This window comes from Haplochromis burtoni, unplaced genomic scaffold (genome assembly GCF_018398535.1).
Source record: "Haplochromis burtoni strain Fernald_Lab_line unplaced genomic scaffold, NCSU_Asbu1 Contig_3, whole genome shotgun sequence".
NCBI classification, from domain to species: Eukaryota; Metazoa; Chordata; class Actinopteri; order Cichliformes; family Cichlidae; genus Haplochromis; species Haplochromis burtoni.
The window spans coordinates 6,871,307-6,895,803 of NW_024582364.1; the positions used below are offsets into that span (position 1 = coordinate 6,871,307).

The following is a 24,497-nucleotide window of genomic DNA, read 5'->3' on the forward strand; positions in this document are numbered from 1 at the left end:
CACAGTCCTGCTACAGCACACAGTACATATACTAAGATTATCAGTATCAGTTTCCGCTGTTGTTCTCCTCTTTTATGTGAGATGAAAAATGGCAAATACATTTAAATGCTTAATTACATTCACGTTTCACTTATTCTTTAAGTTATTTTTACATATGGTAAATTTTCCGCTGGTATCAGAGGCTGTTACTCAGCTGGCCAGGCTTTCACTTGTTCCAGCGTTATAGACAAAGCCTTCTTAAATACCTGAACAACTTTTGGTTTTTCCTCATTGAAATTGAATCTTGGTTTCCACATTTTAAATCAAAGTATTTGCTGTACTTGGAATTGAAAGCAGTAATTTCTCACCATTGAGCAATTCCTTACACACCACAACAGTTCTGTTCTTAAACACAGAGGTCTTACTAGTGTTAATATCTCCCTCTTGATGTAGTATAATATTCACTTTTTCCCCATCATTCTTTTCACAGTGACGTTCATATGTACATGGGCCAGCCGCCTGTGTACACTGCAGCTCCAGGCGGCATGGCACCAGCAGATGTTCAGTCCTACCAGAATCCAGCCAGCAACCCTGGCCCAGCACCATGCACAACTCCCGCAGGCATGACGCAGACCGCAAACTACAGCGCTGCCTCTGGCGTGAGCATAGCACCCTCCACAGATGTCCCACAGGCCCCCTTCTCAGAGAAAGCATTGTTATAGGGCCACAGGAGCTCACTGATATCCTCACAGGCACATATGCACTCTTACATACAGACACAACCACACACTCACAAAAACACAGACCTGATCAAATAGTTATAGTTGAAAATGTGTTTTTTTTTGCATAAGTTGACACCAGATCAATTAAAACACAATTTAAACAGAGTAAACTAACATTGGCATGTTTTCTGTTGTATTCAGCTGATATACAGTCAAAGCTGCAGTGCAGAACTTTAATTTCCTCCCTCTGGCAGTCAGAGTAATTAAACAAAAATATTATTTGATTTTCACTGGAAAGCGTTAACCTGTTATTTGAAGATTCATGCTGCTGTCAAATGACTGCGCATATGTCTAGCAGACGTTTGACATACTACTTTTATATGGCGGAGTTTACACTGGACTTCCATTTATTTTTTGAAGGAGTTGGAGTGTGTTCATTGTTGTTGGCTTTCCGTGTTTCTCTTGTTTATACAAGCATCAAATCTCACAATCCGAAATGCTCTACAAGCCTGATGCCAACTAGATGCGAGTCTTTATTCTTCTGTTTTTGTTTGATTTTGTTGGTTATGTGATTTTTGGCTTGCAAACAGTTTCTAGGTGCAGTCCCATCATCTTCTGGTGGTAGTAGACACTACATCCTACCAGGTGCTAGTAAAATAAGGGAACAATGTATTTTAGGAAAAGAAATAGTTGGATAAACTTTATTTTTAAACAACTATTCAGATAGCCAGAAAGATCGCATCTTTCTTTTTTAGATCTTAGTCTCTCATCTGACTGGTGAACTCTTTTCTTTTTTTCATCCAGAGTATTCAAAGAAATTAGAAGCATAAATCTACTAAGGATTCAGTTTCTATCTGCCATACGTCTAGCCCAACTCCAACTGCATAGCTCCCAAAGTTTAGCTCTTGCTATTTCGCCACACATCTCACATTTCAAACTTCAATAAACTGCAAAGTTTAGAGAGTTTTATCAGGTGCTAATAGCCTTGACTATAGCAGACATTCATTTTTATGCAAAGGTCCCACACTCCAGCTTTAAATACACAGTTCTGCTTCTCTTACCAGTAAAGAAGTGATCATGGGGATTTATTTAAAGAGCTCACACTACACTGAGTCACAAAGTGGGCACTGTTGTTTTTTTATTTTTATTAGTATTATTATTTTTTCCCACATTTTCACAGATGTCCTGTCTTTAGCCGACTCAGATATAAAAGTATGGAGCGGCTTTCAGTTTCCATCTCTCAAGCCCGATCACTTCAAATCTAGATTTGATAGCAATACATGCATTCAAATTTTTTCTTGTCACGTGCAAAACCATTATGGCATTAATTGCTTTGTATTTATTTCAGACTATTGAACAATTATGGCAACACTGAGTTACAAAACATTTTTCTCCAATTAGTTCCTAGAAGAAAAACTAAAAATTTGGTGCTAAGAAGTTGTTTTTTAGTACATATGGAGTTAAATTTGCATGCAGAAAAGGGTTGTTTTTCAGCAAAACAAATACTCTTTAAATATTAGATTCTCTCTTCCAATATTTAATGCTGAAGCTTGACTTCAGAATATGCCATTTTGTTTTTTTTCCTGTATTATTAAATTTAATAGTTATAACACAACAACTTAAAAATAAGAAGAAGAAATGTCAGTTTCCCACTTCTAGCTAGCTATTTAAAAAAATGCAATTACTATTTGATCAAGTGTGAAATGTATGCACACACACACAAACACACAGCTTCACACCACCCTCAGTACACACACTGAGACTGCACACACACGATGCACACTACAGGCTGGCATACAGCAGCGAATGCACATACAGACACAGCTGCACTACTTGGTTCACGTATCCTGTAGTAGTGTGTGATCATTTTCCTTCATTCACACACTGACATAGAAATAAAATGACAGTGTCCCACAGCTTTCTCACCCACTTAAACAAACTATAGTTCTAATCATGTCTCAGAAAGGGGTGTCAACTTTTTTTCTTCTTCTTCTTCTTTTTTTTAATTAAAGGACTTTTGGTCTGCTGAAAACATCAGGATACTCTTACATTCTGTATATGTTGTCAAATTTTAGAAGTACTGAAAACTGAAGCCACTTTGTTTTTGGAGAGAAAAGAAAGTAGAGGAACTGAAGCATGCACATAACTCTTGTATATACTGTACTGAACTAGTAGTGAAGCCACATGATGACCTCATGGGTGGAGCTGTATGCTAGCACAGCTCCGGCTGTTTCTCTCAGCCTTAAAGGCGAACTCTGCAGTCGGGATTTTCCAGATGTGTTGAAAGGTGTCGAGCCAAAGAGAACAAAGTGGTTGCAGGGAAAAAGTGTCTGAAAACAAAATGGTATATTTCTTTATTTCTATTCATTTTGCATTGGTTTTTTTTCCTCTCAAAGAAACAAGACTGACTGCTTAATTCATGCTGCAGAGTTTTCCTTTTAAATCGGGCGGTTACGCATCTTTTTTGATGGCTTTGCTTTGTACCCATCAGGGGCTGTGTTAGCAAACCCGCACCACAGACTTGGCTACTAAGTGGGAGAGCCCCAGTGTCTCCCCAGTGTCTTTAAAGCATTTCTTTAGTTAGTGTGCTTATTTTTTTCTTTTTGTAGTACGTTTTAATTTATGTTTTGATTATTGTTAAGATATTTTAAATGGAGAAGCAGTGAAGGATGTATGTATTCAGAGAATAGATCAGGATATGTAATATTCTGTCTAACTTAGTTGTATATTTAATTGCTTACACAAGAACATGGACATTTCTCTCTGTGTTTGATACATGCTTGATGTACTGTAGGCTCAAATGATAATGTAAAAGCTGACTGAACCCCTCCATGCTTTTCAAACCTGTCCGTTAACACTAATACAGATTCTACCTGAAGGTGTCTCTGATTCTGAATATTCAGAGTCAGGATTTGTAAACGGCTCTTTACCAAAGTCTCCCTAAGCTAAACAGTTAGCGCTATGTAAGTCATTCAAGATCAAATGTACAGGTCTGCTCCTCATATCCTACCGTATTCACCTTATTCTTCATATTTATCTAATTTATATTGCTTCTACTCGGACAAAGCCTTTGGGAAAGAGTTCATGTTTACAAAAACTGACTGGACTATAAAAAAGGAAACTAATTTATCTGTTGTATTTGACATCAAATGATGTTACATGAAGGAATTATTAAGAATTGTTCAATTTCTGGTGAAATTAGTGTGTTGATCTAACAAATTGGTGTCGTTTAAGTTTTTCAGGAGGTACTATGTTTCAAACTTCCTACTTCTCGACACCACTGTGAGATTACAAACTGACTTGTTTTAAGCTCTGTACCTCCAGTTCCTTAATTGAGCGCTAGAAAGATGAGGAATATTTTTTGTTTCTTTGTTTTGTTGCCTTCAACTAAAATCAGGAGCGAAATGGAAAATTAATCTGTTTGTTCAAAGAGGGTTAAAAATATCAAAGTAGCAGCTGTTCTGGGACCATAGGAGCCAGTTTATTGTCACGTATCATCCAAATGTCACATCTTGCTGCACCCCCAGAGTTGGACTGTAACCTGATGTGTTTTTTTTGTTTTGTACAGGACTGAGATGCTGCCATTTTTTTTTTTTTTTGTTTGTTTTAAAGCAACATTATTGTAAAGGTTCCGTCTAAAGGTGTACCCTGCTGTTTGTATGTATTCTTTTAACCATACTTATTAATTGGTATTCACAATAAAACCAGGCCAAATGTACAGAATACTAATGACTTCACTTGGCTTGATATTGTGTTCATATATTTATGCAAGTAAGAGTGGTCCTGATTATCACAGTATGACACACACAGTCTGCGTTATTTAAAGGATGATCCGTCCGTCATGTTAAGAAGTATAAACCACCATGAATCAGTTTCACCTGCTTTGGTGTGACTCAGTGTGACAACAGGTGCAGTGATTAGGCAACGACCAAATAACCCCTCCAAAACAGCAAAGACTGTGCAGGTGGTCGATGCAGACTGTTGCTCTCTCCCTGCTGACTGATTTTTCTCTGGTTTTGCTGCAGCTGGTTCAGGTTGCACAGGTAGTCTCCCAGCGCAATTCCCAGAGTGTGGAGGACAAACCAGGAAATGGGCCTGCAACTGCAAAGAGAGGGAAGCAGAGGGGGTGTAAACCCAGCAGCAGGACCGGTATTTATTTGTGTGAAAAAGAGCGCTGCCAGAGTTCTAGAAAATGACCTCAAACAGGTTTATGAAAGAGACTCCATCAGGGTGTCATATAGGTCAATGCTCACAGCTCAGCATCATGCAGCTTGACTGGTGTTTACCACTGACACCCTGTTCTCTACACAGATGAGAGCAGGTTCATGCTAAGCAGATGTGCCAGATCTGAAAAAGAAACAACACGTTATGCTTTCTAACTGGACAGAAGATGTCACTGACGTTTAACTTTTATACTGTGATGATTGATGCTTTAATGGTTAAGTTTTTGAGCAATTTTGTTTAATTGTTTACTGTTTGTGAGACTTAAGTTTTCCTCATGCAGAAATACCTATTTGGTTGATATAAATTAGACATAATGGACATATCTGTTACAACAGGTAAGACAATATTTTACAGTCTCTGTCCTACATGCCCTCTGCCTTTAACATAACACAATGCAGGGAAGTTCTCCCAAAATTACACAAGCACCCAGGATATTATATTCATATCATATTCACCAGTCAAAGACAGGCCAGCCAAACTGAAACGCCTTAAGCTCCCCCCAAACCCCTCCTACAATCATCCCTACATGATTGAGAAACTTGGAAAAACTAAATGATTATATAGCTTGATTTCCTTTCAGTAAGAAACTAGAAAATTGTCCTCTTCCTTGTCACTAGGTGGAGTTTGGTGTATGTGTAAGCAAGGCTGTAAGCAAGGCTGTAAGCGTGTCACTGTGATTTTAAATTGAATTCAGTTTTATTTATACAGCGACAAATCACAACAACTGGCTTCTTTAAATGCAGTAGGAAGTAATTAAGTTTTATCTGGTTGGGAATTTAGCGATGGAAAGGTATACCTCCGTTTCAGCTACACACACACACACACACACAAATCCATCCATGGTTTTCCAAATGTTAATGCTTTATATATCAAGAATGTATTTCATAACTAAGTAATTTTTCTTTAGAGAAAAGCAAGAACCTAGAAAATCCTTCTTCTTGCCACCAGGTGGAGATCTGAGCATGTCTGAGCAAAGCTGCATGTAGCCTTTCAGCATGTCACTGTGATTGTAACTGCAGTAGGAAACTATTAAGAATAGTTTATGCTCACTATAAAGGTTTATCTGGTTGAAATTTTAACATCAACTCACTGTAAAATTATATCTGCAAACAATGTGTGTATTACTGTAAAAAAACAACAACACATGGGTCAAACAACCAAATATCTTAAGATAACACTTTTAGGATCCCACCTACATCTCCTCTTCGCATAAGGGAATGCAGTGAGGTTCTCCAAAAATACACAAGTATCCAGGATGACACATTCCTAAAAATCCTCCATATTCACCTGCGATGGGCATTTAAAAACAAATGTCACTCTTCCTTTTTGGAAGGTGTGTACAATTATAGCTCGGTGTAATCTGCCCCTGTGATATTATAGGATGGGAGATCTCTTCTTTGTCACCCCCCATAAAAAAAAAAATTAAAAAAAAGACAAGCATGATCACCTCATTACCTCAGCAATAAAATAATACAGCCTCCAGTGCAGTGTAAGCAATGTCAGTGTGCAGAGTCCAGCGTCTCCACTGGCTCGTTTTTAGGAGATGATTGTTAAAGTCTTAAGCTCTGAGTTCAGATCAGCGACTGGTAATCCAGCACCATGCCCTCGGGGAAGAAAGTCAAGCTCATCCTGTATGAGGTGCTGCAGTTTGCAGCACTGATTGTACCCATCTTTGTAATCATGGAGAGATTTGCCAGCCTCATATACAACGTGAAAGGACGGGATCAGACAGCATACTGGCTCGTTGTGGCGGCTTCTATCGCCTATGTGACCTCTGTGACCTTGCTGGTGTGGGCTCCTGTCAGATATATGACTATTAAGCAGCGGGGATTCATCAGAGAGGTCACGCAGTGGTGAGTTGAGGCTTTTGGAACGTGATAAGTGACAAGCTTATCGTTTTGTGTGTATAAACATAAACCGAGTCTGTGTAACCTTAAAAAAAAAAAGAATAAATCACATCTTAAATGTGAAAAGTCGAGTTTACTGAGTAAACTTTAGTTCAGTTCTGTGATTTGCTGCTACAGTCTTAAATTGTCTGGTATTACAGCTCATCATTTGGTAGTATTTATTGCAACTGAAATTACAGATGAACTATTTTAACTATTAATTATTAGTTTAATGACTCCTCTCTACTAAGTGCTACCCCTAATAATACAACCTTTTAGATCATGTAAGTATATTTATGCCTTAGAAATGAAGTCTTCCCTTACTCTCAAAAGGGAATATAAACCAAGTGAGCATAGATAACAACTGTAATTGAGTGTAGCTGCTGTGTTATAGATTAGAATTATTAAGCTGCATAAAACTGAAAGACTGCTTCAAAGTCTTTTCAAACACAAATTAAAAATCTAAATATAAACTCATGCACTTGTTAAAAAAAGAACAGTTACTCTTCATTATGGGATGATCATTATGTAAATGTAAGCTGTGTTTTTTTCAGGAGGCCAACAGCAATGGCATATCTCATCCTGTGCACATTACCGTGCTTTGCTATCCTAATAGCCAGCTCCAAGGTAATGTCACCAAGACTGATTGATCTTGTCACTGAGGAGCACTTGTTGATGTTTTGTTCAGTCATGCTCTGACAGGGTCCTTGAAGAGGCATACAGAATTTGTTGTAAACAGTCCATTAGAGGCCACAGTATTAAGACACTATAATTATTCACTGAGTGAACAGCGACATGCTACACTGCACCACAGAGAAAGAAAAGCATCCCTTCTCACGGACTCACCATGATCTCTTGAGGTTTACTTATTCAATGTCAATCTACAGGTAGCAAGAAGTTGTACTCTTGTACAGTTGTATTGTATTCTTTATTAGGTAATAATATAGTAATGAAGTAAATACTACATGTTTGTACACCTATTGTTTTTGCCATATTGTCAAAGAATTTGTGAGAAGGACTTTGGCAGGGAAAATAGGTCCCCAGTCACAAGACTGCCCTCCCTCTGAGCTATTCAGTAACCTATAGTGAAAACAACAGGTTGTCCATTAACTTAAGGTTTGATGCTATCCCCGACCCTAAAAAGAAAAGAATTTTTATTCCTACATTACACTGTGTCACTTAGTATTTTATTGCTGTTCCAACAAGAACATAAATAAGCACAAAGATGTTTCTCATATTTATTCACCCAGTGTTTCTTATTTTACGGGCGTAAAGATGTAAATCTGCAAGGATAGGGAAGTAAATCCTAATGGGTTCATAAAACTTGGAATGTAGGCGCTTCTTTCTCATTGGAGACAAATGTTACAAAGACTCTCAGTTTCATTTTTTCCCCTCACTTTATCCTTTACCATCCTTTACCATCCTTTACCAGTGGAACAATGAATGAATACATTCATTGTTCCACTTATGAGTATTTTCTATTATTGTGAAAACACAGGTGCAGGTGGACAGAGGACAGACACTGGACAGTTTCTCTGAGTTGCCAGTTTCCCTGGTGCTTTTCTTCCTCATCTGGGTGGATATCATTGAGAGGATTCGACCCTGCAAACTCATGGGAAAATGTAAGGCTTGAATTCTTCCAAATCTTTTATGATTATTGAATATTTTTGCGTCACATTTCATCTTCTGCGGGAGTGGTTATTTAACTGAATCCATAGACCTTTTGCGCTTATTTGTAACACTTTATTTTATTGGTTTGTTATTTCATTAAAGCAGCACAGACTGCAAGCTAGTTCAGAGAAATATCCGTCACTTCACTCACATCAGATTTCAAATCAGAATCAGAATCAGAATACTTTATTAATCCCAAAGGAAATTAGGGTTACAGCAGGCAGCACGCTAATGGCGCATGCGCACTTACAAAGGAATCTTCTGACCAAACTTTACACAAACATCACATTGGGCAGACATGTCAGAGAGGTAGGCTGATAGGAAAAAAACAACGAAAATACATAACATGAGGTGAGAGGAGGAGAAAAAAACTCCACTCAGACTGAGCTCCTAGTGGGTGAACAGTTTGATAACAGAAAAAAACACCTCAGCACAAAAAGCACATGACTATCAATACACCATAGAAACACAAGACAAGCAACAGGGGCGGGTAAAGGTTAAGAGAGAGCCGGTGTAGACAGCGCATCCGGTCCTGCAGCATGTCTGCGCTGGTCCAATCGACCGCCATCTTCCCCGGTAGGACACAAGCATCGAAGGCGTCTGGAAAGGGAGGGGGGATGAGTGTGCATCAGTGTGTGTGTGTGTGTGTGTGTGTGTGTCCAGAGTTCAGCTGAGACAGTGTCCTTCGCCCTGCTAGGCTAAGTAAACAGTCTTCCAGCCAACCCAGGTGGCCTTGTGTAGGATAGGAAGAACAGTCTAAGCACAGTCTGTTATCAGGGTGTTTTTGTTCAGCTCCAGCCTTGAGATCACAGCTGGCGCCGAAGTGGTAGCCGCATGAAGTGATGATGGTTTTTACTTTAGTGCGAACAACTCATGTGAATTTCAAAGCAGTTCTAACAGTCCGACACTGGTCTCTCAATCTCCTGTTGGAGAGCCGTGAGCTTCTCCATGATGTTATCAAACTTGCGCTCCGTGATGTTGTCATTCTTGTGCTCAAAGAGCAGATCCTGAGAACTTCTCCAAGATGTAATCCAATTTTCGCTCAGAGGTCTTATTCTGAGTGTTCACGGCAGCCGTAAGCTTCTCCAAGATCTTATCCGTGCTGCGCTCAATGAGCCAATTTTGAGAACTCACCACTCGTCCCATTGATTCAATCCCAGCGGGCAGCCTTGTGGGGTTTTGAACAGCCAATTCCACTTTCTTTAATCTTCGATAAGTCAGGGCCAAGCCAGCTCCGATCAGCAAGAACCCTGTTATCATGCTTCCGAATAGGTAGATATCTTCAGCACTCAGGCTCACCCGAGCCCAGACTTCTCGTTGAGAGAAGGGTGTCAATTGCATTCAGGGACCAGTTGATCAAATCCATAATTCCTCTTTAGGTTTTCGAGAACAGACTGTGAGAGAGTGTTCCAGGGAAAAGTAATACAAAAATACACAAGACTAGACAAGGATACAAGAGGCTAAGCAGGGAAGATAAGGGGGAGAGGAGAGGAGAAAAAGTCCAACCGCCTTGGCCAAGAGCCAAAGAGGATGATAATAAACACACCCTTCCTAATTTAGCTGTTTAGTCAGCTGCAAAATTTTCCAGCTCTCCCTAATACATCCCTGTACCACTGCTACATTGCGTCAGTGCCTGATTCTGTTTATCTAGACATAGCATTTTCAGTGGGAGAAATGTTTCGTCACCAAGTGACTTGACTCGATTTATAAGGTTGGGGAAACCTGCAGTCAGCTGAGACAGAAGAAACACTTGAATGAGTGATACTTGAAAATGTTTCTACCACTGAAAACTCTACATCCAGATGAACAGAGTCAAGTTTTTGGGACTTTGGTCATAGACTTCCTGTGCATTTTCTAACCAGTTGAATACAACCCACCTAAACAGCTGGAGAACACAAGAGCACAAAACATTGACCAACATGACAAATTCTCCAAATTCAAATCATGTATCTGCTAAATGTACAGTAAGAAGCCTGATTCATGGAAGCTGGACCTTACAGTCTACAGTAAAACCTAACACTAACCACCTTACCCCGTCACATGATTGTCGTAACCATATGCTAAAGATGATTTTTCTTCTCTTATTTTTAAAAAATGATTTAAAAAAAGACCAGTTCTCTTGTTATTAGCTAGTCTTTCGGATAACCTAACTTATACAGAAAAATTTGGTTTTGTCATTTATAGCAGACAGCTTAGATTCAGACTTTGACATATCAGGCCCTGTCCTCACCCACATGGAACCAGTGACCACCGTATCAAGCCAGATGAATCCTGAAGAAGGCCAGAACGGTGTGACCCAAGGCCAACCAGAGGCCAAAAATGGCAGTCCCTCTAACAGATTCCACGATGTTGCCAACTCACCACCAAGAACACGAATCACCAGCACTGCCTACTTGTACTCCTCAACCTCACGCCCTCTGTCGTACTCGGGTCGCCCGAGCATCCTGTGGAAAAGGGACGGAAGGTCAGAAATATTTGTGGATAGTTTCCTTTTCTGGTTTGACACTGTGGAGATGGTGAGAGTGGCAGGACTGCCCTCAGTGTTCTACTCAGGCTGGGTGTTCCCAGTCTACATCCTCGCCTTCCTGTCTACTCTTCGTATGATTATCACACCTCACAACCCCTTGTTGTCTTCTGCTGGATTTGCTCTTCAGGACTTCCCTTTCTTTGTTTTGCGGGTTGCTCTGATTGCTGTGTTTGGCTTTGTAACACCCTTCTTATACCCACTGAAAAATGTCCTGGTAAGCCTAGCTTTTATCTATTTCACATTTCTGACCAGGCTGAAAATTTTTAGACATCACAGCCTGTTTTGAGGAGGAGTGGCACATTCTGTTGTTGATGAAAAAGCCACTTGGACTGTGAGTATTTCGACAGTTGGTCTTCATGTGTGGAGAGCAGCATCAAATCAACAAGATGCTGGTGCTGATGATGGCGAGCAGCATGTTTGAATTTTTCTGGCTTCTAATGCATTAAAAGGACATTCAAACCAAAGTGCAAAAATCATTCCGAATTTTGTTTAAAAAACAGGTGTACAAATGGAAGTATAAAGTAAGCCAACTCTCATCTTGATTAAAATATATTTATTGGTGCAAATGTTTATCTGCTTAGTTTTGTATTTTAACTCTAAATTTGTTTACATTTCTTTTGAATAAAACCTTGAAAAACAATCCTTTATGTTGACACTGGTGTATATTCTGTAAATACTTCAAAGCTAATCTGATTTTATTTATTTGTTAAAGGAGACAAAGTTAGGTGGATTGACAATAGTTTGATGCGCTATATCAGATAAGGAACACATGATTCGGAAGTGAATTCAAAGTGTAATTTTCATTGTGAGGCCCAAAGAGATTCAATTCAATTCAAATTTACTTATATAGTCCCAATTCCCAAAACAGTCAACCCAAGGTACTTTATATTGTAAAGTAAAGACCAATATTTTAGAACAAACCCCAACAAATATATGACCCCTTATGAACAAGGACTTGGCGACAGTGGGAAGATAAAACTCCCTTTTAACAGGAAGAAACCTCCAGCAGAACCAGGCTCAGGGCGGGGCGGCCATCTGCCTGGTTGGAGGTGAGGAGAAAGAGAAGAGAGCAAAGTGAAACAGTCTGTCTGTACAGACAGACAGTCTGAAACGAACTGAAACGGACTGTCTGTATGGTGTTAGCCCTGCGACAGATTGGTGACTTGTCCAGGTGTATTTGGCCCTGCTACAACTGAGATATTCTTCAGCTCCCCTCACAACCTAGAATTAGATTAGTGCAAGAACATGGATGGACAACCCACTCAAAAATGCAACAAATAAACAAATGAAGGTAAGTTAACTTAGAAATAAATAACTGTTCGGTAAACTTTCTGGGTGTGTCAAGTAGGTGATAAGCATGATGATTTCAGACAAGGTAATTAAACTCGTGATTTAAGAGCTGATGCTTTGTCTTTGCTCGATAAGTACAGTTTTATTATACAGCATACTCACCTGGACATCCTTTATAAAATATCTTGTTTGTTCAGATGGAGTGGCTTACTGCTCAATCTTTGGGAATTTGTCTCAAGAAATTGTGTGGCAGTAATGGTCAGATAATTAGTGCCACAGGGCAGCCAATCAAGAATTCTCATAAACAGATGGTTAGTTTGTTAAAGGCAAAAAGTAAAACATCTTAACAAGTATCTGGGCTATCAAGAGCTTCCAAAAAGATAAACACCATTCTTCCAAAAGATATGCTGTGCTTCTAAACATTGTTTGAGCGTTTGATTTTGTTGGGATTTAATAATCGTGGAGATCACAGCATGTGATAATCATTTTCATGGTCCACAAAATCTTTGATGAGTCCTTCTAGGCTACAGCTATTATCCTCATCTGGCAGAAATATCCACACAGACCACACAGATTAACTTCCTCCTGAAGAACGTCTTGCCACTTGGCAGCCATTTCAATATGGCTGTGGGTAATTATTTGCACACTTATTTGAAGCGTTATCTAAAACAGCTTTGAATTCAAAAAGGGCCAAAGAATATTTTACCATAAGTTTTGGGAATCATCAATATGGTTCTTGGCAAATGTTACACAAGCCTTTGTGTTCTTTTTAGTCAGCAACAGTTTTCTCCTTGGAACTCTCCTATTGGAGAGTTGGCAAAGTACTTAAATAGAAGTATAAATACTGCTGTTAAAAAACACTCCAGTAAAAGTTAAAGTACTGATTCAACTTATTTACTCAAGTAAAAAAGTACTAAAATGTACTCAGAGTAAGAAAGTAAAAATGAGCTCTTTCGAGGATGTTTCTATTTTTGTGCAAAGCTAACTGTGAACCTAGTTGCTATATTAGCATAATGAGAAAATAATATCACTGGACTCTGTGGAAGAGTTCCATGGAGGAGGCTGTGCATTGGTGGCATTTATGAAAGAACCATAACATCCATTACAATAACAATAACATTGGATGAAAGGGAACAACGATGGCTACCTTTTGAGAGTAAAATGATGGCTGTACACCAAACACTGTGGACACAGCAGCAGTTTAAACTTTTAAGATCAATTTTTCCCCTGCTCACACTCAAGCAGTTGAGCTGTCTCACTCTAACCTCCAACATTGCGTCCCATACACACCCATTATAAACTCAGAAACGGTGACTGGAACTGAAGAAAAAGTATAAAAGATATTAAAAAGATAAATACAACCTGAATAGTTCAATGTCGTGGCTTCATTTTACAGTTTGAATGGTGTCTGTCGGTCAATGTATGTGGAAGTAGTTAGAGTTGAAAGAGGAGTAAGTTGAATGAGAATTTAAATTCTCCCATTGAAAATACACTGTAAATTTTTGTTGAATAAAGTTGAATAATTTAAAAAATATATAAAAGTTAAAAATGAGAAAAATACAAGCACACATGTCTAAAAGAAGAGGAATCTAATGGTGGTTGAATGGTTTTTCTAAGTTGAACAGTGTTAAAAGAGATAGCGTACAAGAACAATACTGTGGATGTTTAATCAGCATCCATACTAATTGTATGGGAGTGGATCTTAGCATCATGGGCTAAAATTCAAATGAATCTCTGCTACACTTCATGTAACCTAACTCTGACAATGAAACCACAGCCACTGTGCACAACTCACACACTATTCTTTACTTTAAATTTATCACAGCTGAGCAAACTAATGTGTTCATCCTGCACTAACCTACAGAGGATTTTAATGCAACCTTTAAGTAGCAGTTAGTCTACTTCAGTTTGATTTGCAGCATGTTTCACAATATGAAAAAATGACATTTAAACATTTAAAAGCATGAGGACTTACACATAAGCTTTAAATTTCCAAGTTTATCAAATCTCACTGAGCATCCTTACCTTTAAATCTAGCCTTTCTTCTTCCTCTTCTGTCCTCTTTCTTATCTTTCTCCATCTCTGAGTGAAGCTCTTTCTTTTCTCTCCCTGTGAAATACAGCAGCTGGACCTTTAGCTAGCAACACACTGTGTAACAAGCTACACACAAACAGTTTGTGTGTTTGCTGATGGTTGTTGAGCTGATAGAAACGTTACATTTGAAATTACCGGCCACTTAAAAAAGTCACTCCCTTTAAAAAAGTCAGGACTAGCTAGATGCTGAATTACCGCAACGTACAGACACCTGCAATAATTCTGGTGTTGTGGCAAAAACAACCCCCCCCCCCATTCCTCTTTTAGCCTCCGACTATCCTCTGGTGATAAAGAAATGAACAGGATTGCCTTTCATGTGTTTCTGTTTAGGCTTGGTTTGATGTTTGGAGGCTCGACCCAAATGCGTTAAAGCAAAAGAAACAAGCCTGTTTTAAAAATACAGATATTTGTTTAAAAATGTAGGAAGTAAAAGTAAAAAATTGTGAAATTGTGCTTAAGTACGGTAAGGAAGTATTTGCACTTTGTTACTTCCCACCTCTGTCTATGGATGCCATTTTTGTTCAGCCTTTTTATATATTGAATCATGAACTCTGACCTTAACTGAGGCAAGGCAGGCAAGGCCGTCCTTCTGGGCCTATTTAAGTGATCTGGCCGCTATCAGGCCTGGGTGTGGCTAGTACATTTAACAGTGGAGGTGGGGATCGCTTTTTCCATTAATAAATGAAATTCTGATTTTAAAAAATGCATTTTGTATTTACTCAAGTTATCTTTGGATAACATAAATGTATTTGATGATCTGAAACAATTAAGTGTGGAAAAAAATGCAAAAAAACTAAGAAGTCGAAAAGTCTTGGATTTTATGTGCTGCCTCTTCTGTCCTTGGATGTCACAAATTAGCATTTCCCCTCTTCTTTTGTTTATAGCATGAAGGCATAGCGGTAGTTTATATGGTTCTATGGCTGTATAACTCAGTGGACTGGAACCTTGATATGCATGTGTGCATGTTTCTGTGTGTATCTGTTGTTGTGACACAACAGAGAGCTGTTGTTGGTGTTTACTGTAATCGGCAGTCCTCCACCCGGACAAACCTGACAGAATTATACCCATGGTGCATTTGGTCTTTGTTCCTCTGATGCATGAGCCGGGGCTGCAGGACTAATTGTTTAAGGGAATTTTCAAACCAGCAACTATTCTCGAGTGAAGAAAGGAAGAAATGAATGGATTCAGCTGAATTGCTGCTGATAAATCTGAGCTGTAAATCTGTTGCCACACTAAGAGAGAAGATTTGTTGAAGGTGTTATTAATGATGTACAAATGACAGGGCAATAGACAAGCAGCTTGGATTCACAGTGAGGGACCATAGCTGGCCTGCTTTCATTTACCGGTATGGAAACTAAAATTATCTTCCCTTAATTTCCCCATAGCCACCATCAGCCTACTCTTTAATGATTCATATTATAATCTGCAAGAAGGCATTAGTGCAGCTCGAGTGATTATGACCATGTTGCAATACGTCATGTTGGCAGGATGGAGAGCACTTTTTCTTTCCCTTGTGACATTGGTTAAATGCTCGAAATGATCAAAGCAAAAACACAACAGCCTTGCAATAAGAGACTAAGATTCACATTCATGGATGGAGAGTTCTCTGAGGCAGGCTTTCATTTATTTATTTATTTATTTATCTGCCATCAAATTAACCCATCAAGTCTGCTGAGAGAGAGGCTTTGCATTAATTCTGGCATTTTAAAATTCATATTCAGCACAGTGAAAATAGTTTTTAAGTAGTTTTGTCTGGCTTGAAAGTCCAATTTCCTTATAACAGGAGGAAATAATCTGCTCGAAGAAATATGTGGTCCAGATTTTTTTTTTCATACTGCCTCTAAAATGGTGATTTTTTTGGTTGTACAATGTAAAGACATATTCATTTATGATTTTTAATTATGTTTAATTTAATTTTATAGATGCATTTAGAGGATGAATCACAGTTACTTTGACTCCACAGGTCTATACAGTTTCTCTGTGCCTGTGGGTTCTTAATCCAGTGTCCAGAAACATACATATCAGTTAACTGGTGAGCCTAAAGTATCAAAAGATGTTAATGTGAGGGTGTGATAGACTGGTGACGTGTCCAGTTTGTACCCTGCCTCTTACCCAGTAATATAGGCTCCAGCTAGTATAGGTGCCATCCCTCTGAAACCCTGAACTGAATAAGTCGCTAAGAAAATGGACACAAAGATTCAGCGAATCCTCGCTGTGCCAAAACAGCCAAGCAATGAAGCAATCAAGAAAAACTGGAATTTCAAATAGTTCCATTCATATCTTACTTTACTATCTGCAAATGTCTCTCAAAACTATATCCAAAGACTTTCCTTTATTGACTAGTTTCTGATGCACAAACTGCAAATAAAGAAGTTCCTATTTTACCCTAAATCTTTGTTGAAGCTGTGGAAAGAAAAATCCTGCTCAGCGCAGCTACACAACAAGGGGCGTAAGCTAGCTGCATAGCCAGTTATATTTCCTGCCTTTCTGATGCTGACCACTTTTCCATCTTTAGCCCGTGGCGATTACACTGTGTGGATTGTGTTAAACTGCATTAATTTTACCATTGTTAAATGTGCTATGAGTGAGTATTTATCAATTTCCTTTTTTTTTTAAATTATATTTTTATTGAAGAAAAAAAAGGGGACTTGTTACAATAGAGTGCATTGACATTATTTAGTCAAAAAAAGAGAAAAGGAAAATAAAAAAAAACAAAAAACAAAACCCTTTTTCTTAGTCCTTTTGTTTTACATTCTGATAGCAAAAAAATAAAATTAACTCATTGGCTTGACAATGTGTTACATAATGCAGCATGTTTAACTTATTTACAAAAACTACATTAGGTACATATAAAGTGGTTAAATCCAACTCCGCCAACACTTGAGGATTGGTTTAATGTGGTTTTCGAAATATTTAAAATGGAAAAATTGACATTCTTTTTAAAAATTCGGAAAGACAAATTCTACAAAATATGGAATAAATGGATTAGTTTTGTGTCCCCCATCCGCCCTGAATTTAGGTAAGACCAGCCCTGAATTGGTGTATCTTGGTGTATCTCCCATGTATCGTACAATGTCAGGTTGATTATTTATCAATTTCCACTGCTGCTAAACCAAAATAATTCAAAGAATGGATCAACACAGTTTGTCATTTTCAAGTTAACAATTAAGACTGTAAACTAAGAGCGATGAATCTGCTCTTTGCATTTTAATCTCAAAGAATGAATGAAAACTTTGGACTTTAGCCTGGCTTTTGTGTGAAGCCTAGTAAATGTCTAATAAGCTCTGACTTTGGACACTCACGTTAAATCTCTGGTTTGCTCATTGAGAAATATTGCTGAGTCCCATTGTGTCACGCTTTGAACTGGAAATTGTTACATGCATTTGTTTCATCTCATTTGGACTATTGTAATTCTTTGTTTTCTTGTTTATGTAAGGCCTCCTTGGAATGTCTGCAGGTTGTCCAGAATGCTGGTGCAGGGCTTCTGACCAAGTCTTCCAAGTACTCGCATATCACACCTCTGCTGATCAAGCTGCACTGGCTCCCTATTAAATTCAGAGTCCACTTTAAGATCATGACTTTGACATTCAGTGCTCTGCATGGTAAAGCACCAACATACATCAGAGATCTTTTACATCCGTTAATCCCCAACAGGTCCCTGAGGTCATGTGATCAGGGCTTGCTGGCTGTCCATCACATGAGGCTGAAAACGAAAGCTGACAGAGGCCCCCAGACTCCCCTTTGAGTTTGAGATCTCTGGACTGGTCTCATCCTTTTAAACTTGCTTTTGGTTATTTTTTTTGTTTTTATTGTTTAATGTTTTAGCTTCTGTGAAGCACTTTGTGATTTTTTTCTTGAAAGGTACTATACAAATAAAATTGCACTTGCTTACTCATATGGAGTAATTTCCAGTCATGAGGGCTGGGTTATCTTGTGATTCTTAGCTGTAGTTTAATTAACACATTACAAAACTTGTGATAGTGCCCCAAACTATTCCTGCTTATATCTGTAAGCAGTCAAAATTATTTGCAGTATATAACCAACCAACAAACCAACAGTCTTGAGAGAAGCAAGCAGCTAACCTTAGTATTTAGTCATATCACCCACTGTTAGACTGCCTGAGGTTAAAAACTGGCAGGAACAAACTGATCAAACTGTGCCTGACTGTTCACATGTTAAATATAAAGCTCAGACTCAAAAATACTTCTGACTAAACCGACTCTTTCAAAACAAAATGTTCTAAATATGATTATTCTATTTTTGTTATTTGTCGTTGTGATTTTAATTAAAAATATAAGTCTTGATATTTCTTCAGGTAGAGTCCAAGATCAAAATGAAACAAGTCAGTGTGCAGTGTCTTTTCTGCCTTTTGGGTTTTTTGCTCCCACAATGCAATGGGTTGTTAAGGTTCAAGGTTCTTTATTTGTCACATGCATAGTTATACAAGTATAACACACAGTGAAATTTAGCCTGACACGCTCCTCGACATGTGCAAAAATTTGACTGTACCATCAGCAGTAAGTTTTATTTATGAGTTTATGCAAATGTTGCAGTTCCCATCAAGGATCTTCCACACTTGTTTTTGCATGCTGATGTCACTTGAGCACTTGACACTTGCTAAAATCTTGTCTAAAGTGGAAATGGATGGAAATAGTACGGATAAATACACAGATTTTCCTCTCTTGATTTCAGTGAGTTTTTTTTAACTTAATTGTGAAGTCTTCATATTTTGTCACAAATGGAAACAGAGTAATTTCCTGTACCTTCTAAGCCCAGTCTCAAGATAACATGGAAAAACCCTGACATCGGAGGGAAAATGACACAAAAGGAAGCAATGGCAAAGACAGAGAGACAGAGAGAGGATATTGTGGAAAGAAAAGAGGATAATACGATAGAGTGAGAGGAAAAAAACAGATAACAGAGAGAGATGGCGGGGAGGAGGAAAGTTGGGGGGTGGTGTTTAGGGAGGGGTGAGGCTTTGTAAATCGGAGAGGCTGGAAGCGCATTTGAATTCAGGCTGTGTGTCTCCTGCGCTAGCCGAATGTTACCTGCTCTAGCATGGCAACAGAGAGAGGGAGAGTGGTGAGCTTCAGCTGCAGCCTCCACACACACACGCACACACACACACACACAAACACACGCACACACACACACACACACGTGCATGCACAGCAACAACAGGAGTGCGAAGAGTGACTCAGGTAAGCAGGAACGCCCCTGATGGAAGACGACCCTCAAGAGAGCAAAGCAGCGTGTGCAGTGAGAGGGAGAGATACTGAAGGAGGAGCCATAGAGCTGGCATTTCTTTGAGGAGGGAAAAAAGAGGAATCACGCTGAAGCTAAAAATCTCTGAATCTGCACTCCCAGGGTGGGCTTACATTGAAGGATAGACAGGAAAAAAAAGAAAGATGGATGTGGAGCGATGCAAGTGCTCTTATTGGACAATTTTGTGAGGCTGCAAAGCACTAAGGGACACAGCAGAAAATGATATTTAGTTTTTATAGCAAGACCATTCGGAGGGCTTAAGCCGGGGGGAGGCTGAATGGGAGGTTTTTAATTTTTTTGGACAGTGTGAGCTGGGACAAAAAAATGGGTCAGGTTTGGTAAACACACACAGGATGGGAAAAGAACCACCTGTCCTTCTTAAGATGAGGTGAGCGCACATTAACAGAAGCACACACAGAAACCTTGCACACACTCTGCACATCACACCGAATCTTCAGGACAGTTTGGCAGGATTCACGATAGATTGGATCCTTGCTCCTCGCAAAGTGCGTGACTTTGAAAATGCTTTAAGACGTCTGCCGTCGGGATCCCCTGGATTCATCTGAGGACTGAACTTGTGAATAGAACCAGCCACTAAACTCCCAGGTGACTCTCTCCTGCGACAACCTGTGGACACAGAAGCTCGGCTTTTTTTTTCTTTTGTGGGATCCCTCCCCCTAAGAAAAAAAAAAGAAGCAAAACAAAAAAACTCCCTGATGAGCTTGCAATTAGGTGGATCACCTGTCTCATGAAGATCCTGTCCTGAAACGACCCATCCCGGAGGCTTCATCAGCCTGTCCCCTTTTCTCCCCCCAACTAGATGTCTTGATGTATTGCTGTGGGCTGGGACACTGGCGGAGAGTGCAGTCCACCTATGTAAGTGACCATTACAGCATCCATCCCATCTTTTTGATCTCATAGCAACATTGGAGTTGTTTGGTGGTGTGTGGATTTATCGTATACTTTTGCAAAAAGAAATGCCGATGATGCATTCATATTAAGAAATGCCGATGATGCATTCATATTTATATCCAGGGTTGTCATTCATATGCAACGTATAAGCATGACAGAATTACTGCCTGCAAGCAGCTGTGAGCATGAGTCTTGCAACCTTTTATTTGCTAAGCTGTTCATTTCTCAGTAACAATAAGTTTTCACCTGGGCTGCATTTTACCAGATGGTGAAAATGTCAAACAGCTCAGTGTATTGACTCCAGTACAGGACTTAATAGCACCGTACCAAAAGATGGAATATCAGGTAATGGAGAGTTTCCTTTTTTTTCCCACCCAGGCAACAGTTTGGTCACTGAGCAAGTAAAGTAAACAATGTGTGAAAATTGTCTTCAAAATTAAGATGATTAAGTGATACAACATGACAGTTCCCGTCTTCCTCACATCGTATGTCCTGGCTGAGGTTTCTGAAGGTGAAAAGAAGCGGAGGAGGACAGACAGGTGCTGTTATCTAATTGCAAGTCAAGTTTACTGTCCTCTCAATGACAGAGATGAGAAGGGAGGACAGTTTCCAGCCTCTACAGCACTCTAATCCACCTGTTTTTCTTTCTCGTGCTTTTGCCGGTCATCTAACTCTCTCCTCACTTGCCCTCCTATCTCCTTCTATCCAGTCTCTGTGTATCCTCTGTTTAGTTGTGTTGTAGTCGATGGTGTGAGAGTTGTGCATTGTGCGATGGCGCTGACTGCAGAGCGCCCTAACTACATTCCTACATGAAACAGGCTTACTGTCAGCCCTCAGCACTCAATAGGCTGTCAGCGCAGAGCCGCGCAGATTACCACGTACTGTAGTGCTGCATGTAATGTGTGCCCACCTCAGCAACGAGCCAGGAAAGGAGCTTACAGACTCGAAAGGGATGGCTGGGTAAAAGCAGTGACACATCCTCCCGATATTCAGCGTAGTTTCATTGACATGTGTGTGTGTTTGCAGGCTTAGTTTAGCACCTAGTGTTAAATAAGTGCGTGCAAATATAATGAACTAAGACACAATTCTACAAAATCTCTTCTGTAGATGCACTCACTCTTTCTAATTTCTGTGCAGAAACTACATTACTCATGCATTATCTTTACTCATGTTGCTATGATACATTATGTGTCAGGGTGCTAATTACACTTGAGTGAGTGAGATATAAATACTTTTATAATAAATAAACAGCCCGGAGGCTGCTGGGCCAATAAAGGTTGGAGAATAAATCACAGAAGTCACCACCTCAATAATCAGATCGATAAATAACCAAATAAACATGTTCTAATATACAATTTCCATAATCGTATGTTCTTTGTTATTACATTTGTCATAGTATACATACAGTAGCATAGATTTCTGATTTAACACAGAATATACATTCTGACCCAAAGGATTCTGAGCATTATATGTTGCTATCCCCAAATGCATGTTTCAGGGAAGGCCTTACTTATTTTAGCAAGATAATGCAATATCTTGCATTATTTTTAAGAAATTTGAACTGTTGTAAACTGTTCTAAAAGCTAAGTTAAGATGAAACATCCAAATTCTACTAACAAGGCTTTGGAAATATTAAGTGGTCGATTTTTTATATTTTGTCTTTGCAGTCACCGTTTTAAATAAATATATATAGCAAAGAAACTGAATCATTAGTCAATTTAAATTCTTATTTTCACTGTGTTGTAGAATAAAGCTGGATTATTTTAAGTGCTCATCTGGCTCTAAGAAGGAGGTTATGGGCATCTTTAGATATCAAACAATTCTCTCTGTAGTGGCTGCCATTTTTTACACTGAGAGTCACAACAGCTTAGCCAATAGGTGAAGGGCAAGGCATGCTTATCCCCATTACGCAAATGTGATAAAACCTTAAAAACACAAAATAAATTTCAGGAATCAGTTTGTATGTTACCTAAAATTCCCTATTCTTCCCTCTCCACTTAAAGTTGTTTTTTTTTTTAGAAATAAAAGCATTAATTTAAAAGTATATATAATCAAAACAACGATACATACAAAGAAATGAAGGGAACATTTGATCATCAGTGTAACATAACGTCAGTTAAACTTCAGGTATTTCTGTCTAGGAACCACTTCAATCCACAGCTGCTTTGGTGCAAATGGAAGTGACAACAGGTGCATAGCAGAGGCAACAAAAAGACAATCCCCCACAAAGGAATGGTTTCTGTTTTTTTTCCTTATTTCCTCATCCCTCCTGACTGATTTTTCTCTAGTTTTGTGTTTTGCTCGGGTTCTTGTCAACACTGGTAGCATGAGACGGTAGCTGTATCCCATTCAGGTTGCACAGATATGGTAGCTACTCCAGGTTGGCAGAGCCACACGTCGATTTCCAAAGATTTCTGTGTCTCCCAGCAGAGTCTTATAACTTTCATTTCATTTATTTATTTATTTCACACTTGGTACAACAGTTTCCACAGTTAGTTCTTTCAGACAAACCAACCACACTTTCTATCAGTAAAGCACTGCAACTGTGGGGGAGATACCAGGAAATTGGCTGTTACACAGGAGGCACACTGCTAGACCTAGAGAATTACTTGCAGGAGGGTACTCATGCATGTTCCTGCCCAAACTGTTAGAAACCAACTCCCGATGTCCTTTAATGAGACCTGTGCTCACAGCCCAGTATCGTGCCCATTTACTTACATTGACATTACTTTTTTCATTACTGTACATTATCTGAATGTTAGCACGACATGAGCATAATATTTTGTTGTTTGGCTGCTTTAACCAACCAAATGTCATTTACCAAAAAAAGGAACCCATTAACAAATGAAACCTTGAAAGTAAATGTAAATAAAAACACATTTAAATAATAATTCCACTAGGGCTTGTTTAATGCAAGGACACATCATCATTCATTCATTATCACATTGGTGAAATTTTAAACTGAGGGTTGTGGAACAGGCAAAACGAATGCATGTTAAAGTCATTTTTACATTTGAGCTGACTCGTGTGGGTTTTGATATTCAAAACAAGGGGAATTTAAAACCAGCTCTGGCAGAGAATCAAAGCTTTAAATGATAGATGTAGCAGCCGTGCTTTTTGCCTGGATACTCCTGCTGTAAACTTGAACACTCACATGTTTGGGGCTCGCTTTTTTCACTTTATGTGATCTGTTCGAACAAACAGATAAAGTCACTTTTTTTTATCTGTGACACAGAAGTTTCTGTTTTTATTTCTTCTTGTTCACAAGTTCTTAAGTGGGACTCTTCCTCATGCTAATATAATCAAAACAGATCACAATAACAGTGCATATTTACCGGCTCTCACACATGCCAAGATATGGTTTTGGTACAGCATGTTTCGCCTTTTTTAGTCCAACAGCATTTCTGAACATTTCAAATTATATTTTTACCTTTAGGTTTATTTCCTGCACAGAATCCAACATTAAACATGAACTCTTGGCTCCTTTTTTATATTGCAGAAGTGACTCTATAAGGACCACAGATCTATACTGTGCTAGGGTGGGCATTGATTATAACGTTCAATCAAAACCTTTTGGATTTGGTGAACACGCTGCAAGCCGTGGTTGGTATTGACTTGTTTCTTCACTCATGCTGCTATATCCTCCTTCACTGGAGGCGATGACATTGTGATTCATACTCGAGTATCTCTTCAGGCCAAAAAAACCCTTCAGCTCAAATATAGTTCTTTTTTTTATGTATTTAAACATAGATGCACTGTTCACTGAAGGAGAGTTATAATGAATAAATTATTCGAGGTCATTTGGTCAAATCAGAATCAGAATCAGAATCAGAATCAGAAAGGGGTTTATTGCCAAATGTTGAGCAGGTTTACAACATTAGGAAATTGCTGCGGTGCTTCAGTGCAAACATAGTGTCATAAATAGCA

The 24,497-nt window shown here is 38.9% G+C and overlaps 3 protein-coding genes across 4 annotated transcripts in view; all 3 read left to right on the plus strand.

Annotated features, from left to right (window-relative positions):
- colec12 (collectin sub-family member 12) overlaps nt 1-2,176 on the plus strand; it is a 44,761-nt gene extending 42,585 nt beyond the window's left edge. Inside the window, exon 23 of the mRNA XM_005912431.3 lies at nt 470-2,176. Within this exon, the coding sequence (XP_005912493.2) occupies nt 470-701 (232 nt within the window). The 3' untranslated portion in view covers nt 702-2,176. The remainder of the gene's footprint in view (nt 1-469) is intronic.
- Nucleotides 2,177-4,549: 2,373 nt separating this feature from the next.
- tmem236 (transmembrane protein 236) lies at nt 4,550-11,953 on the plus strand. Its single transcript, XM_005912429.3, has 4 exons — nt 4,550-6,778; nt 7,366-7,438; nt 8,310-8,433; nt 10,667-11,953. The coding sequence occupies exons 1-4, from the start codon at nt 6,525-6,527 to the stop codon at nt 11,293-11,295; spliced, it is 1,080 nt and encodes a 359-aa protein (XP_005912491.1). The 5' UTR covers nt 4,550-6,524; the 3' UTR covers nt 11,296-11,953.
- Nucleotides 11,954-19,418: 7,465 nt separating this feature from the next.
- cacnb2b (calcium channel, voltage-dependent, beta 2b) overlaps nt 19,419-24,497 on the plus strand; it is a 39,461-nt gene continuing 34,382 nt past the window's right edge. For both annotated transcript variants that reach the window (XM_005912426.3, XM_005912427.3), the window contains exon 1: nt 19,419-20,534. In XM_005912426.3, the coding sequence (XP_005912488.1) occupies nt 20,487-20,534 (48 nt within the window). In that variant the 5' untranslated portion in view covers nt 19,419-20,486. The remainder of the gene's footprint in view (nt 20,535-24,497) is intronic.

Excerpts from the sequence above, each read along its gene's own strand:
- tmem236 (XM_005912429.3), top strand. The coding sequence starts at position 6,525 with ATGCCCTCGGGGAAGAAAGTCAAGCTCATCCTGTATGAGGTGCTGCAG. Across the intron at positions 7,439-8,309 it reads TCCTAATAGCCAGCTCCAAG|GTGCAGGTGGACAGAGGACA; the intron begins GTAATGTCACCA and ends GTGAAAACACAG. Across the intron at positions 8,434-10,666 it reads CTGCAAACTCATGGGAAAAT|CAGACAGCTTAGATTCAGAC; the intron begins GTAAGGCTTGAA and ends TGTCATTTATAG.